The sequence below is a fragment of the Plodia interpunctella genome, chromosome 7 (genome assembly GCF_027563975.2).
Source record: "Plodia interpunctella isolate USDA-ARS_2022_Savannah chromosome 7, ilPloInte3.2, whole genome shotgun sequence".
NCBI classification, from domain to species: Eukaryota; Metazoa; Arthropoda; class Insecta; order Lepidoptera; family Pyralidae; genus Plodia; species Plodia interpunctella.
The window spans coordinates 97,316-109,113 of NC_071300.1; the positions used below are offsets into that span (position 1 = coordinate 97,316).

The 11,798-nt window shown below is 37.9% G+C and overlaps 2 protein-coding genes across 2 annotated transcripts; both read left to right on the forward strand.

Moving 5' to 3' along the window:
- The first annotated feature begins 851 nt into the window (after positions 1-851).
- Positions 852-2,063, forward strand: LOC128671377 (piggyBac transposable element-derived protein 2-like). Its single transcript, XM_053747808.1, is given in 2 exon segments — positions 852-944; positions 947-2,063. Coding segments are annotated over 2 exon segments (1,050 nt in total). The 3' UTR covers positions 1,904-2,063.
- A 1,367-nt stretch (positions 2,064-3,430) lies between these two features.
- Positions 3,431-8,529, forward strand: Nurf-38 (Nucleosome remodeling factor - 38kD). Its single transcript, XM_053747807.2, has 5 exons — positions 3,431-3,687; positions 4,499-5,103; positions 6,283-6,344; positions 6,533-6,642; positions 8,289-8,529. Exons 1-5 carry the CDS (start codon positions 3,459-3,461, stop codon positions 8,318-8,320), a joined length of 1,038 nt encoding a protein of 345 aa, XP_053603782.1. The 5' UTR covers positions 3,431-3,458; the 3' UTR covers positions 8,321-8,529.
- Positions 8,530-11,798: the final 3,269 nt, after the last annotated feature.

Sequence of the window (11,798 nt, forward strand, 5' to 3'; positions counted from 1 at the left end):
CTTTTTTCTGGCATCCTTTTTACTAATATTTTTTTTTTCTAACATTAGTATAGACAGAGACTATCTTTTTAAAATGTGAATGGCTTTTTTGGCTTGTGGTTATGGTTTGCCTGCATGTTCGTTTTGCTTTGTTTTAGACTGCTTCGAGTGAAAGAACTAGGCGTATCATAGCCTAGGTTCCTGATAGAAATGCTGCTTCAGACGTCAGCGATGACTCCAGTAGCAATGATGAAGTTAAAACACCGGATAGTTCGCTAGCACCTTCCTTAGATTCTTCATTAGAGAATTTGAACCTTTCAGAGAGCTCTGAAGCTGAAGAAGAGACCGAGACGCCTGTAGAAGAATCATTGAATTAGAAACTTCTAAAAATCTTTTGAATAATAGTGTTCCACTCGAAGCTCCTTTAACACCTATTTTGAATAAAGTTTTCCCTAGTCCTAATAACTGTAACTACAATGCTTTGCCTTCGATTTCATCAATACAATCAATACCATCTGTTCAACCATCACCATCCACTCCTACATATTCAAGAGCTACTCGTGCACAAAGAAAACACACTGCACCTTTTGTTCTTACTCAAAAAGTAAAAAAGCTCGTATCAAAAAAAAATTATTTGAATTTTCGCTGGAAGAATGTACAATTCGCTCATGGAGCTACGATAGTTGATAATAGTTTTCAATAACAGGTTCCGCATGATTGGTCCTCTTCAGATTATTTTTATCGTTTTTTTTTCAAAAGAGCTGATTACCACAATTACTGAGAATACAAACTTATATAATGTTCAAGAGACGGGTAAATCTATCAAAGTTACAGAATGTGAAATATTAGATTTTCTTGCTATAAATATTTTAATGGGTATTGTAATTATGCCTTCCTATAAAGATTACTGGAGTACATCCTACCGTTATGCTAAAATTACAGATATAATGTCACTAAAAAGATTCAGCAAAGACAGCAAGTTAGAAGATTTATACATTTTATAGATAATACCCAAGCTGATTTGTCTGATAGATATTACAAACAACGACCTTTGATTGACAGTATTCGAAACCAATGTTTGTCTGTAGAAGAAGAAAATGCTTTCAGCATCGACAAAATGGTCATTCCATACAAAGGTAAGAAGGCAGGTAGTCGTCGGCATATGCTTTACGGAGGGGATGATACCTTCAGAGGCATACACTTTACAGAAGAGGAAGAAAGTTTGGGAATAGGTAGTAAAGTGGTCATAGCGCTTTGTAAAACAGAGAAGAAGAAGGCTAGTACTATTTATTTTGACAATTATTTCACATCTTTGGAGTTGGTTTATATATTACGGGAGAATTATGGATTATTTAGCTTGGGAATCGTTCGTCAAAATAGATTGAAAGATGCTGGGAATAAAATGGTTTCAGAGAAGATTTTGAAAAAGAAAGGAAGAGGGTCGTTTTCGCAAGTAGTCTGCAATGAAAATAAGATAAGTGTGGTGAAGTGGTTTGATAATAAACAAGTAACGCTAGTAAGTTCCTATACAGATGCATATCCATTGGAAAAAATTAAAAGATGTTGTAAAGAATCAAAGGGGCGGGTTGATGTCACCTGTCCGCAAATCGTCAAGCATTATAATCGCCATATGGGTGGCGTAGACTTGGCTGACATGTTAATTTCTTTGTATCGTACTGGAATAAAGTCACATAGGTGGTACATGAATTTTTTTTCACAACTCTTAGATATCTGTATCAATAATGCTTGGCTGTTGCGGCGTAGACATAATAAAATGAAACATACAGTACCATTGAAAGATGGTTTGAAGAAATTTCGGTATGAGGTTTATGCTGGTCTCTTGAAAAGGGATAGAACTGCTGCAGTAAAGCAAACTGAATCGGTTTCTGAAAATAAAAAAACAAAGAAACCCGTTGCAGAATGACCACCTGATGAAGTGCGCTTTGATAAATTTGACCACTGGCCTCAATTATCCGGATATCAGCGATGCAAATATTGTAAAACCGGTCAGGCTAGTACACTATGCACAAAATGCAATGTACATCTGTGCTATGTCAAAAATAGAAATTGTTTTTTGGCCTACCATGTAAAACAATGAAAAGCATAATGTATACTATACATTGCTAATTTATTATTGTTGTGTGGAAACTAAGCAAAAAAGATTTTTTTTACTATTTTTTCTAAGATGTTCTTTTTAATAATAAACTATTACATACATTTTTTTTGTTTTTTTTTTCACAACAACCAACTGGCGACTTTAAGGGTTAAAAGTTTTTTTTTGTTTGGTTAATTATACATATATTTTTTTTTCCCTTTCATCAACACTTGATCACAATCATAATATGTTTCAGTATACCTTTTGACCATGTACTTTATTGTGTACTTAGGTACATTGTTATATTACTGATAAAAAATTATACATATTATTTAAAAAATGGTAAGCCCTTCTGGCATAATAGGGACCAAAACTGAATGAGTTTCTTTCGGCATTTCTTCTCAGCAGTAGTCGTTCCGAAATGATAGTAGTTTGTAGCTTTGGTAGTAGTTTGTAACATGATTTAATTTAGAACATGTCGTGAAAAAGTACCTGTGATGGCCTAATTTTTGATTTTGATAAATGATTTGATTTTGATTTTTGATTATATAAATATGTAATGTAAATTGAAACGTGCATTTTGACAATTATTACTACACAAGCATATTAATCCTTATGATTAAAAGTTATTTCATCATCAAGATAATTTCATGAAGATAAATTTTGTGATGAATAGATTCTGAAATATCGTGGAATTAAAAAATAGGCACGTCAAATTATTTTATGTTGGTAGGTACCTATATATTGTTGAACACGGCACGCGCTTTCGTGTGAAAGCAAAAGACTGTAAATTTTGAAAAAGATGTTTTGAGATATTTTACATTATATCCTATGTTAAAAAAAAAAATGGTTGCCTGTAAAGTCGGTTTTACGGGCGAAGATTTTACGTGACAACGTCTTTTTACGCGCGCGGCAGACCGATCATAGTTGAGTGGGAGAGAGACGCAAGGCATTCGGCGGGCCTCTCTCTCGTTCGGTGACTCATCGTAACGTTACCGGGCGTTACACTTTTTCATAAGTGACTCCCAGCCGCAACCTAATTTAAGACGTTGTCACGTCAAAATGTATTCGCGAGGTCTACATTCGCGGCGAACGACTAGTTGTAAATAAAATACAAACAACTTGACGTTATTGCCGACGTCATTACTCAAGGTCACGGCGCTCACGCTTTGACACCTTGAATCAAAAATACCGTAAGCGCGCCCACAGCGTACATATGATTCGGACTCACAGATATAAGAACAGTTAATGTCCGAGTGTCCGTGATTTGGAACACAACCCTACCATATGTCAACTGTCAAATGTCATTACAAAAATATAAACGTCAAAACAAATGCGTCTGTCTGTCAGCCAGTCAAAGTCAAAGTGCCGAAACCCAGCCGAGATGTCATTCACACGTTGCGCGGCCGCTCTTTTAGCCCGATCAATTCCGGTTTGGTTATCGGTGACGAGGCAATCTCTGCAGTGTACGGGAGTTAGGACCAGTGTTAGCAGTGTACAGTTCTGCAGATTGACTTCCTCATCAGCTTCGCATCAACTTAAAACCAACACCAGTATGTTCATCGCGGAAGAGCGAGGATCGGCCTATTCGGCCGACTATCGGGTCTATTTCAGTAAGTGAATGTTTGAAAGCTAACAGCCGCTGAACCCGACCTTTCATCTACGCAACATTAAAGGTCAACCTTCACCACATGCAATATCTACTTAGATGTGGACTTGTACAATTAACAATACAACACAAGACCCAACGAAATCGATAATTTTCCAAGATGTTACTGGTTTTATGAATTGGTGAACTGAACGGGCTTAAGCTGAAGCTTGTCTCTCACTTTTACCCTCCTATTCTCTGTTTTAATTATTTACATTGATAATAGATAAAACTAGTGTTTTTAATTTAGATGTTCAAAGTTGTTTACTAGGTAGTGTATGTTTTGAATGAATAAAATCGATTGCACTATACTTTGAAACTTAATCATTTGAAATGACATGTCAAATAATAGCTTACTATTTTTATAAAATAATTGTGGGTAAATTCTGTATAATTTTTAAATAAATTGACTTTAGACGTGTGCCATTTACCGATAAAACATTTTTATCTTGCAATGTCTGGTAACAAACAAGTCAAGGTTGCATATCCTTATCTCCAAGTACTAGGTATATTCTTGTACTAATTGAATGCAACTAGGAAGTCTTTTACTTAGAGTTACCTTGAAATTGAGTACAATAATGGAAATTTCAATTGTATGTCTCCTTTACCATAGGACAGCCTATAGGTGGCAAGCTTGGAATAATGTATTACATGAATCATCGTTTCTGTATCCATTATTTCTTTGTTGTATAACAATTTTCAGAAATTCTGGTATTTATAGCCTGAAATTCTTACTAATTAATACATGCGGCTTGACATGTGTGCATTATTGGCAGAGGACGAGAGCGGGCCGATCTCGCCGCTGCATGACATCCCGCTGTGGGCAGACCGCAGCAAGCGGCTGGTCAACATGGTGGTGGAGGTCCCACGCTGGAGCAACGCCAAGATGGAGATCAGCCTCTCCGAGCCTCTCAACCCCATCAAGCAGGATGTGAAGAAGGGAGCACTGCGCTTCGTCAGCAACGTGTTCCCGCACCACGGCTACATCTGGAACTACGGCGCGCTGCCGCAGACGTGGGAGAACCCGCGGCACGTGGACCCGGGCACGCAGGCGCGCGGGGACAACGACCCCGTCGACGTCATCGAGGTCGGGCAGCGCGTGGCGGCGCGCGGCGACGTGTATCCTGTGAAGATCGTCGGCGCGCTGGCGCTCGTGGACGAGGGCGAGACCGACTGGAAGCTGATCGCCATCGACGCGCGCGACCCCAACGCCGCGGACGTGAACGACGTCGCGGACGTGGAGAAGCTGTTCCCGGGGCTGCTGCGGGCCACGGTCGAGTGGTTCCGCCTGTACAAGGTTCCCGACGGGAAACCCGTCAACCACTTCGCCTTTAATGGCGAAGCCAAGGACAGGGAGTTTGCATACAAAGTTGTAGACGAGGTCAGTTTACTAGAGATGATTATTATATTATATAATTATTTAATATACCCGTAAAATATGACAATATTTAAACTAGTACCTACAAAAGCCTTGTTAACCCATAGACAACAGTAGCATTCCAAAAAAGGGTTATTGGCGGGCAGATGAGCAGTCCTAAGATCATAGCCGAAGTTTTAAAATTTTGTTTTTCTGAGAATGAGAGATTATTGTTCAAATAATATATTTCCAGTGTGAATGTCAGGTTTCATGTTTTTTGTCATTATTATGCATAATTACATCATTGGTAATGTAAAGACCTTGTACCAATACATTATAATAAGTGACACATAAGTAAATAACAAATTTATTTATATATTTAAATGGAAAGGTTTTTCAAGTGTAGATTCAAAAATGATGTTGTCCATGTCCACAAAACAGATTTTATAATTATTAAATACTAGCTGCAACCCGGGGTTAATGCCTCCCATGGGAATTTCAAAAGTATCCTATGTATTATTCCAGGTTATATTTTTCCTGCGTACCAAATTTAATAATAATCCGTCTAGTAGATTTTGCGTGAAAGAGTAACAAACATACATAGATCCTCACAAACTTTCACATTTATAATATTAGTAGGATAGGATAAATTATATTAGACTAGTTGTGTCCCGGGGCTTCGCTACCGTAGGAATTTCGGGATAATATGAAGGATAAGTGCTTTGTGTTATTCCAGGTTATTTTCTACTTGTGTACAGTTTAGTAACAATCAGTCCAGTAGATAATGTGTGAAGACAAACAAACTTACCTTCGCATTTATGATGTTAATCGGGGTAGTTGGGATTGGGGGACATCACATTTCTGTTAACAAAATCCATATCATATCAATGTATTGAGTTTGAAGGACTGTTCAAACTGAGAGCGATTGTGTCAGTTACTTGGAGGTATTTAAATTGATGCGAATAGTCGCACGTGATGCTGCGAAATCTCCACGATTTCACCGCGGGATAGTGCCTGGCCTGATTTTAAACCTGCACTTGGCTATCAATAGACCTATTTTGCTATTGAGAAATCAAAAATAATCGCGTGAGCCATTCGCCTCAGTTTGAGAGGCCAAGGAAGATAGCGAATCGCATGATTTCGCATCCTGTGGGCTTCGCGTCAGTTCGAACAGCCCTCGAATCTAACGCAGGCTTGTGTCAGGTGCACGAGTTCTGGCGCGCGCTGGTGAGCGGGGAGGTCACGGACGCCGCTGACATTTGCAAGTGAGTATTACATTATGTCTAAATAGTCTGTTCTTCTCTCTCTCTCTGTCTATTGTGAACTTTATTTAAAGTTTTCCTTTGTCAAAGGAATCAGTTATTCGTTCCACCCTTGCAAATTTTTCAATATGTTTAGCGATAGCTAGCAGTGTGTGAGTGGTGAGTGGTGAGTGGTGTGTCCGTGTGTGCAGGAGCAACGTGTCGCTGGAGTGGGCGCCGGGCCGCGTGGAGCGCGCGGAGGCGGCGGCGCTGCTGGCCGCCGCGCCGCCGCGCGCGCTGCCGCAGCGGCTGCCGCCCGCCGGTAACTTTACACACCTACACCTACACCTACCTACACCTACCACCTACCACCTACACGTGAACTTACGATGTAAAGAACATTTTACACAACTATAAGTATGTTTACGATTGCCGTCTTGACATACCTATCATGCGAAATTAAGAAAAAAGTACGAAATCGAACCCTAGGCTGTGACGCTGAACGGCTTAATATTTGGACGTCACCTAAGGACGAGTTGTATATAAGACTACATAGTATTAAACAAAGTAACTTCCCATTGTCTGTCTGTCCGTGGTTTATAGATTCAATGATTCAAGAGAAAGGTTTATATGCATATAATATAGTGGAGAAACACTGATAATTACATTTTAGAGATTTCTCATGCTATGTCGTAAATAGACACATTATTTTGCGCTATACTGCGCATCAAATGCTGGCTGAGCCCTGCGAGATTATATCCAAATAATGTATACTACTGTATACTAGTATACTTTAAACTTTACAAAAGTCCGAGATGGTATATGTTAGGGATGTATGTTCTTAGAGATAACCCACAATAACCATTTTTATCCATTACTTCTTACGAGAAATAGTGGCTTATTTACGAAGCTATTTTAAGTATTGCCGTAGCCTTAAAAACATTGTGCATTTAATATATATAGAATAGATCAATATGGACCATTACAGCATGTAAAGGTCCATATTGAATATCCCAATTAAAACATACTGTAAAAACTAGCCAAGTCTCAGTGAAGATGTTTGTGTCTCTATAAAAAGTAATGACATTTTTAGTTAAAGCTAAGTTATACTGCGATTTGTTTATTAATATAGTTAGATTTTATCCATCCGGACCCCTCCACCCCTGAACTTTTCCACTGGTGGGTAATTCCCTATTACCTCTCCAAATAGGGAATTACCGTCCACCCACCAAGGTAGTATATACCTAGTAATCGATCAATTTATCAACATTATCATCATTAGCCTATAACAGTCTACTGCATTCATTTATAAATTCATAAAATTCATACATATTGAAAAATTATGTTTTTTTATTTAGTTCTCTTTATGACAAAATACGTGCACTGTAGATATCTATTCTATTCAGAACTATAATTATGACTTGTCTGTTGTCTTCTATCTATCAACACGGAATCATGCTTGAAAAATGTTCAACGGCCGGACACATAAAATCGACTATATCAATAAGCTAGTAGCTTATAGATACAGTCGATTTTATGTGTCGTGCCGCGGGCAAATGCGCGGTTAAAGCTAGCATTTGCTCGCGGCTGAATAAAATGTGCAATGGCAGTATGTCGATATCTAGAGCCTAGCCAAGCTGGCTGGGCTCTTTCGGTTTCTCATTAGGATCACCAGATAGTCCATTCCTAGATTTAATATTTTTCCCTTTATGTGGGCATTATTCCCAGATTTTCGAAGGTATAACACATTTAAAATGCAGAGACAGCGGTTGCGGCGATACCGGACGTTTCCACCAATAGATCGTGATAGGGTTTACCCGAGCGAAGTCGGGACGAGCCGCTAGATTTGCATAAAATGTATTTTGAACAAATTTAAATAGTAGGTCTAAAGAAGGTGGTACTGGATGGTTCATATTTGTTGATGACGGCAGTGAAACTGACAGGTAACAATGTGATATTTCCTTCCAGTGGACAAATGGCACTTCATCTCAAACATTTAATCCGGCGACCAGAAGAGATGAGGCGCTGGCAGCCGCCATCTCGTGATCCATCGTGATGCGGCAGTTACCCACGGGACCTGCTAACTATTTATTTACTTGAACTCATCACTCGTCTCGATGATATTAGTTAAGTTTGAGAATGATAAGTGAGAATTTATTTATGTAAGTGTATATAAACGTGTATAAGAATACACATTTACATTATAAAATCGCCGTTTGATTATCAAATCTGGAGATACTTTTATTATCTTTATATCGACTGCTTAATGACACTATCTAATCGTGACATCAGCTATGGGTAAACTACGGACAAATATAAGAATGACTATTTTGCTGTAAACTTCAGACAAAAAGGCACCATTGCATCAATTCAATATACTAATAAATAAATAAATTCGCAGATATAACTACCACATATACTGAAAAGCTATTTGATCTGTACAAATTTCAACGTGATAACTCTCTCGATACGACTATGAAAGTCGTATTCCTCATGGCTGAGGGTCGTGGTCATTACGTGGAATTAAATACACATAACAACTTTCTTGGCATTAGTAATGGAGTGGTTTGCCATTACCTTCTCCATTTCACACACAAGTTAATAATCAACCAGTGTGCAGGTTTCCTCAAGATGTTTTCCTTCACCGAAAGCAAGTGGTGGCCGATGAAAACTACTATAGGTACATGAGTCAGATTGGTATACAAACTCATGTGGCAAGAGTAGGATTAGAACCTGGGCCTATATATCCACAGGCGGGCGTCTTAACCTAACCACGCGCGATAACTACGAGTTTATAAAAAAAGGTTTTTGAAAGAGAGAAAACGTTTGTAACGCGATAAGTTTCGAACCGTTGGTTCGATTTTGATGAAATTTAAAAGGAATGTAGGATATACCAATAGAATGTTTAAGTTCGTGAGGCATCAAAGTCGGTTCAGTCGTTTTTGAAATATTCACAATTATGTAAAAATTTATTAAAATTTGGTTGTTTTCGAAAATTGCATTTATTTATTACGGATCTGTCTTAGCATGAAACGATTGCTAAATAACAAGGAACCGAAGTTTAGTTCACAGCCTGACCTATCTACAATGTCGGAAGAAGTGGCTACAGTCACCATGCGCAAACGAAAACAACCCGACAGCGACAACGACTGCGACTATAAGAATGAAATCAAAGGGTTGCGTAGTGAGATATCTCGCATGAATACTCTGCTAGAGAAATTTATGATGTCACAGGATAAAATGATGAGTGATATGCGTGAGAGTCTTACAATGCTGAACGGAGAGATAAACGAAATTAAAGCCTCAACCTCTGGGGTAATAAAGGATCAAAATACTATGAAAAGTGATATAACTGACTTCGGAAAACAAATCTCTATCCACGAAGACAGGCTTGTGTCTCTTGAACAAAAAGCCTCAATTTCCTCATCTTTACCACACTTGGAGACAACAATTCAGCCTGGAAAAAACGAGGAAATTATCCAGGAAATACAAGAGCGCAAAAGGAGGGAAAATAACATCATTATAGTTGGCATAGCAGAACAATCAACTACATACTCTAAGGATAGGATAGCAAAAGACGAGACCGAGGTACTAAATGTATTTTCTCTAATAAGCCCAGATATTCCGAAGCCGAATAAAATTTTTCGCATTGGCAAATACAACGCTGAGAAGACACGTAGAATAAAAGCCTGCCTCGAAAATCGAGAACAAGTGATGCTTTTGCTCCGTAACAAAGACAAATTGCCTCCTAACATTCATTTTTTCTCTGACCAAACACCAGCCCAACAGAAACACTTTCAAGCTATAAAAGATGAATTTGCAAAGCGCAAAAATGAAGGAGAAAATGATCTCATAATAAAGTACATAAAGGGAACACCAACCATCGTTAAAGCTATCTCAAAAAACTACAACAACCAAAAAAACTCATCGAGCAAAACCTAAAAAACATAACATATCAGATTGTTGATGACTACAGACGCATAGCAACAAAAAAATCGGCAATATCGTGTATATATCTTAACGCAAGAAGCATCAAAAAGAAAGGAAAACTGGACGAACTAAAGTGTATTTTAAAATCAATGCCAACTCTAATTCAAATAATATTGGTGACGGAAACTTGGATAAAAAACGAAGATCAGGCCCAACGACTACAAATCGAGAACTACACCCATCATTACAATTGCAGACGAGATATCAAAGGCGGCGGAGTATCAGCTTTCATACATAACGACCTAAAACACTATCTGATTAGTTCAACATATGAGGAAGGAAACAACTACCTCTAGATCCACTTGGAGAAGCTTACACTCAATATTGGGGTCGTGTATAAACCAGGTCATACAAACCTTAATACCTTTCTGGAAACCTTTGGATCACAATTACAACAGAAGAAAAGATCAATTATATTTGGCGACTTCAACATCGATCTACTGGAAAAGAATAAAAACTTGACCAAATACAAACAAACGTTGAAGGAATCAGGTCACAGAATACTAAATAAAATACACCAAAAATATTGTACAAGAGTATCAGATTCAAGAAAGTCAATTCTGGACCACATTATCAGTGATTTGAAAAATGAGCCTTCCAATTTTGCTATTATCAATTCATCTATGTCAGACCATAAACAATTTTTCTTCCAATTGAATAGGTACAAACCACCTAAGAAAATGCGATCGGTATATGAAGCAGTAGACTACAAAACTCTATATGCAGAAATGGAATCATATGATTTGAAAAACATAGCAAATAAATACGAAGATCTTGACGATAAACTGAAGCAATGCATATCACACAACAGAGTAATAAAAACGAAAATACTGAACCCTCCTAAAGAGGACTGGATCAACGGTGATATTGTTACTGCCATCAGTCAAAGAAATTTTTTATGGAGGCAACATAAAGATTCCCCTGGAAACAAAAGTCTGGAAGAGAATTTCAATCAAAAAAGGGACACAGTAGCTAAATTAATCTCAGGTACAAAAAAATCTTATTATCTAAAATTGTTTTCAAACTGTTCACGAAATCCCAAAAAAACCTGGTCTCTTATCAACGATCTAGCTAAAAACAAACTTAATCAGGGCAGTTCTTGTCCAAAACTCTTAGTAGATTCTAAAGAAATTACCGATAAAGCGGAATTATGTGAGGTTTTTAACGCATACTTTTCCACCATAGGCTCCATACTAGCAGAACAAATACCTGATAAATATCATAATAGCGAATACAACCCTGTTATATTGCCACAAAATACGAATGGACATGAGTTGCTTGCCTTTCCTCCATGCGATGCTAAAGATGTAAAAGCGATTATTCAAAACCTTGACCCAAATTCTAGTTGTGGAATAGATAAAATCAGTATAAAAATTATAAAATGCTTGCAAGACCTAATTTCAGAACCCTTGTCGCGTTGTTTCAATAAGTTGATGATCGATGGTGTATTTCCTGATACCTTAAAGATTGCGAAAGTAACACCTATCT

Excerpts from the sequence above, each read along its gene's own strand:
- Nurf-38 (XM_053747807.2), top strand. The coding sequence starts at position 3,459 with ATGTCATTCACACGTTGCGCGGCCGCTCTTTTAGCCCGATCAATTCCG. Across the intron at positions 5,104-6,282 it reads CATACAAAGTTGTAGACGAG|GTGCACGAGTTCTGGCGCGC; the intron begins GTCAGTTTACTA and ends GGCTTGTGTCAG. Across the intron at positions 6,345-6,532 it reads GACGCCGCTGACATTTGCAA|GAGCAACGTGTCGCTGGAGT; the intron begins GTGAGTATTACA and ends CCGTGTGTGCAG.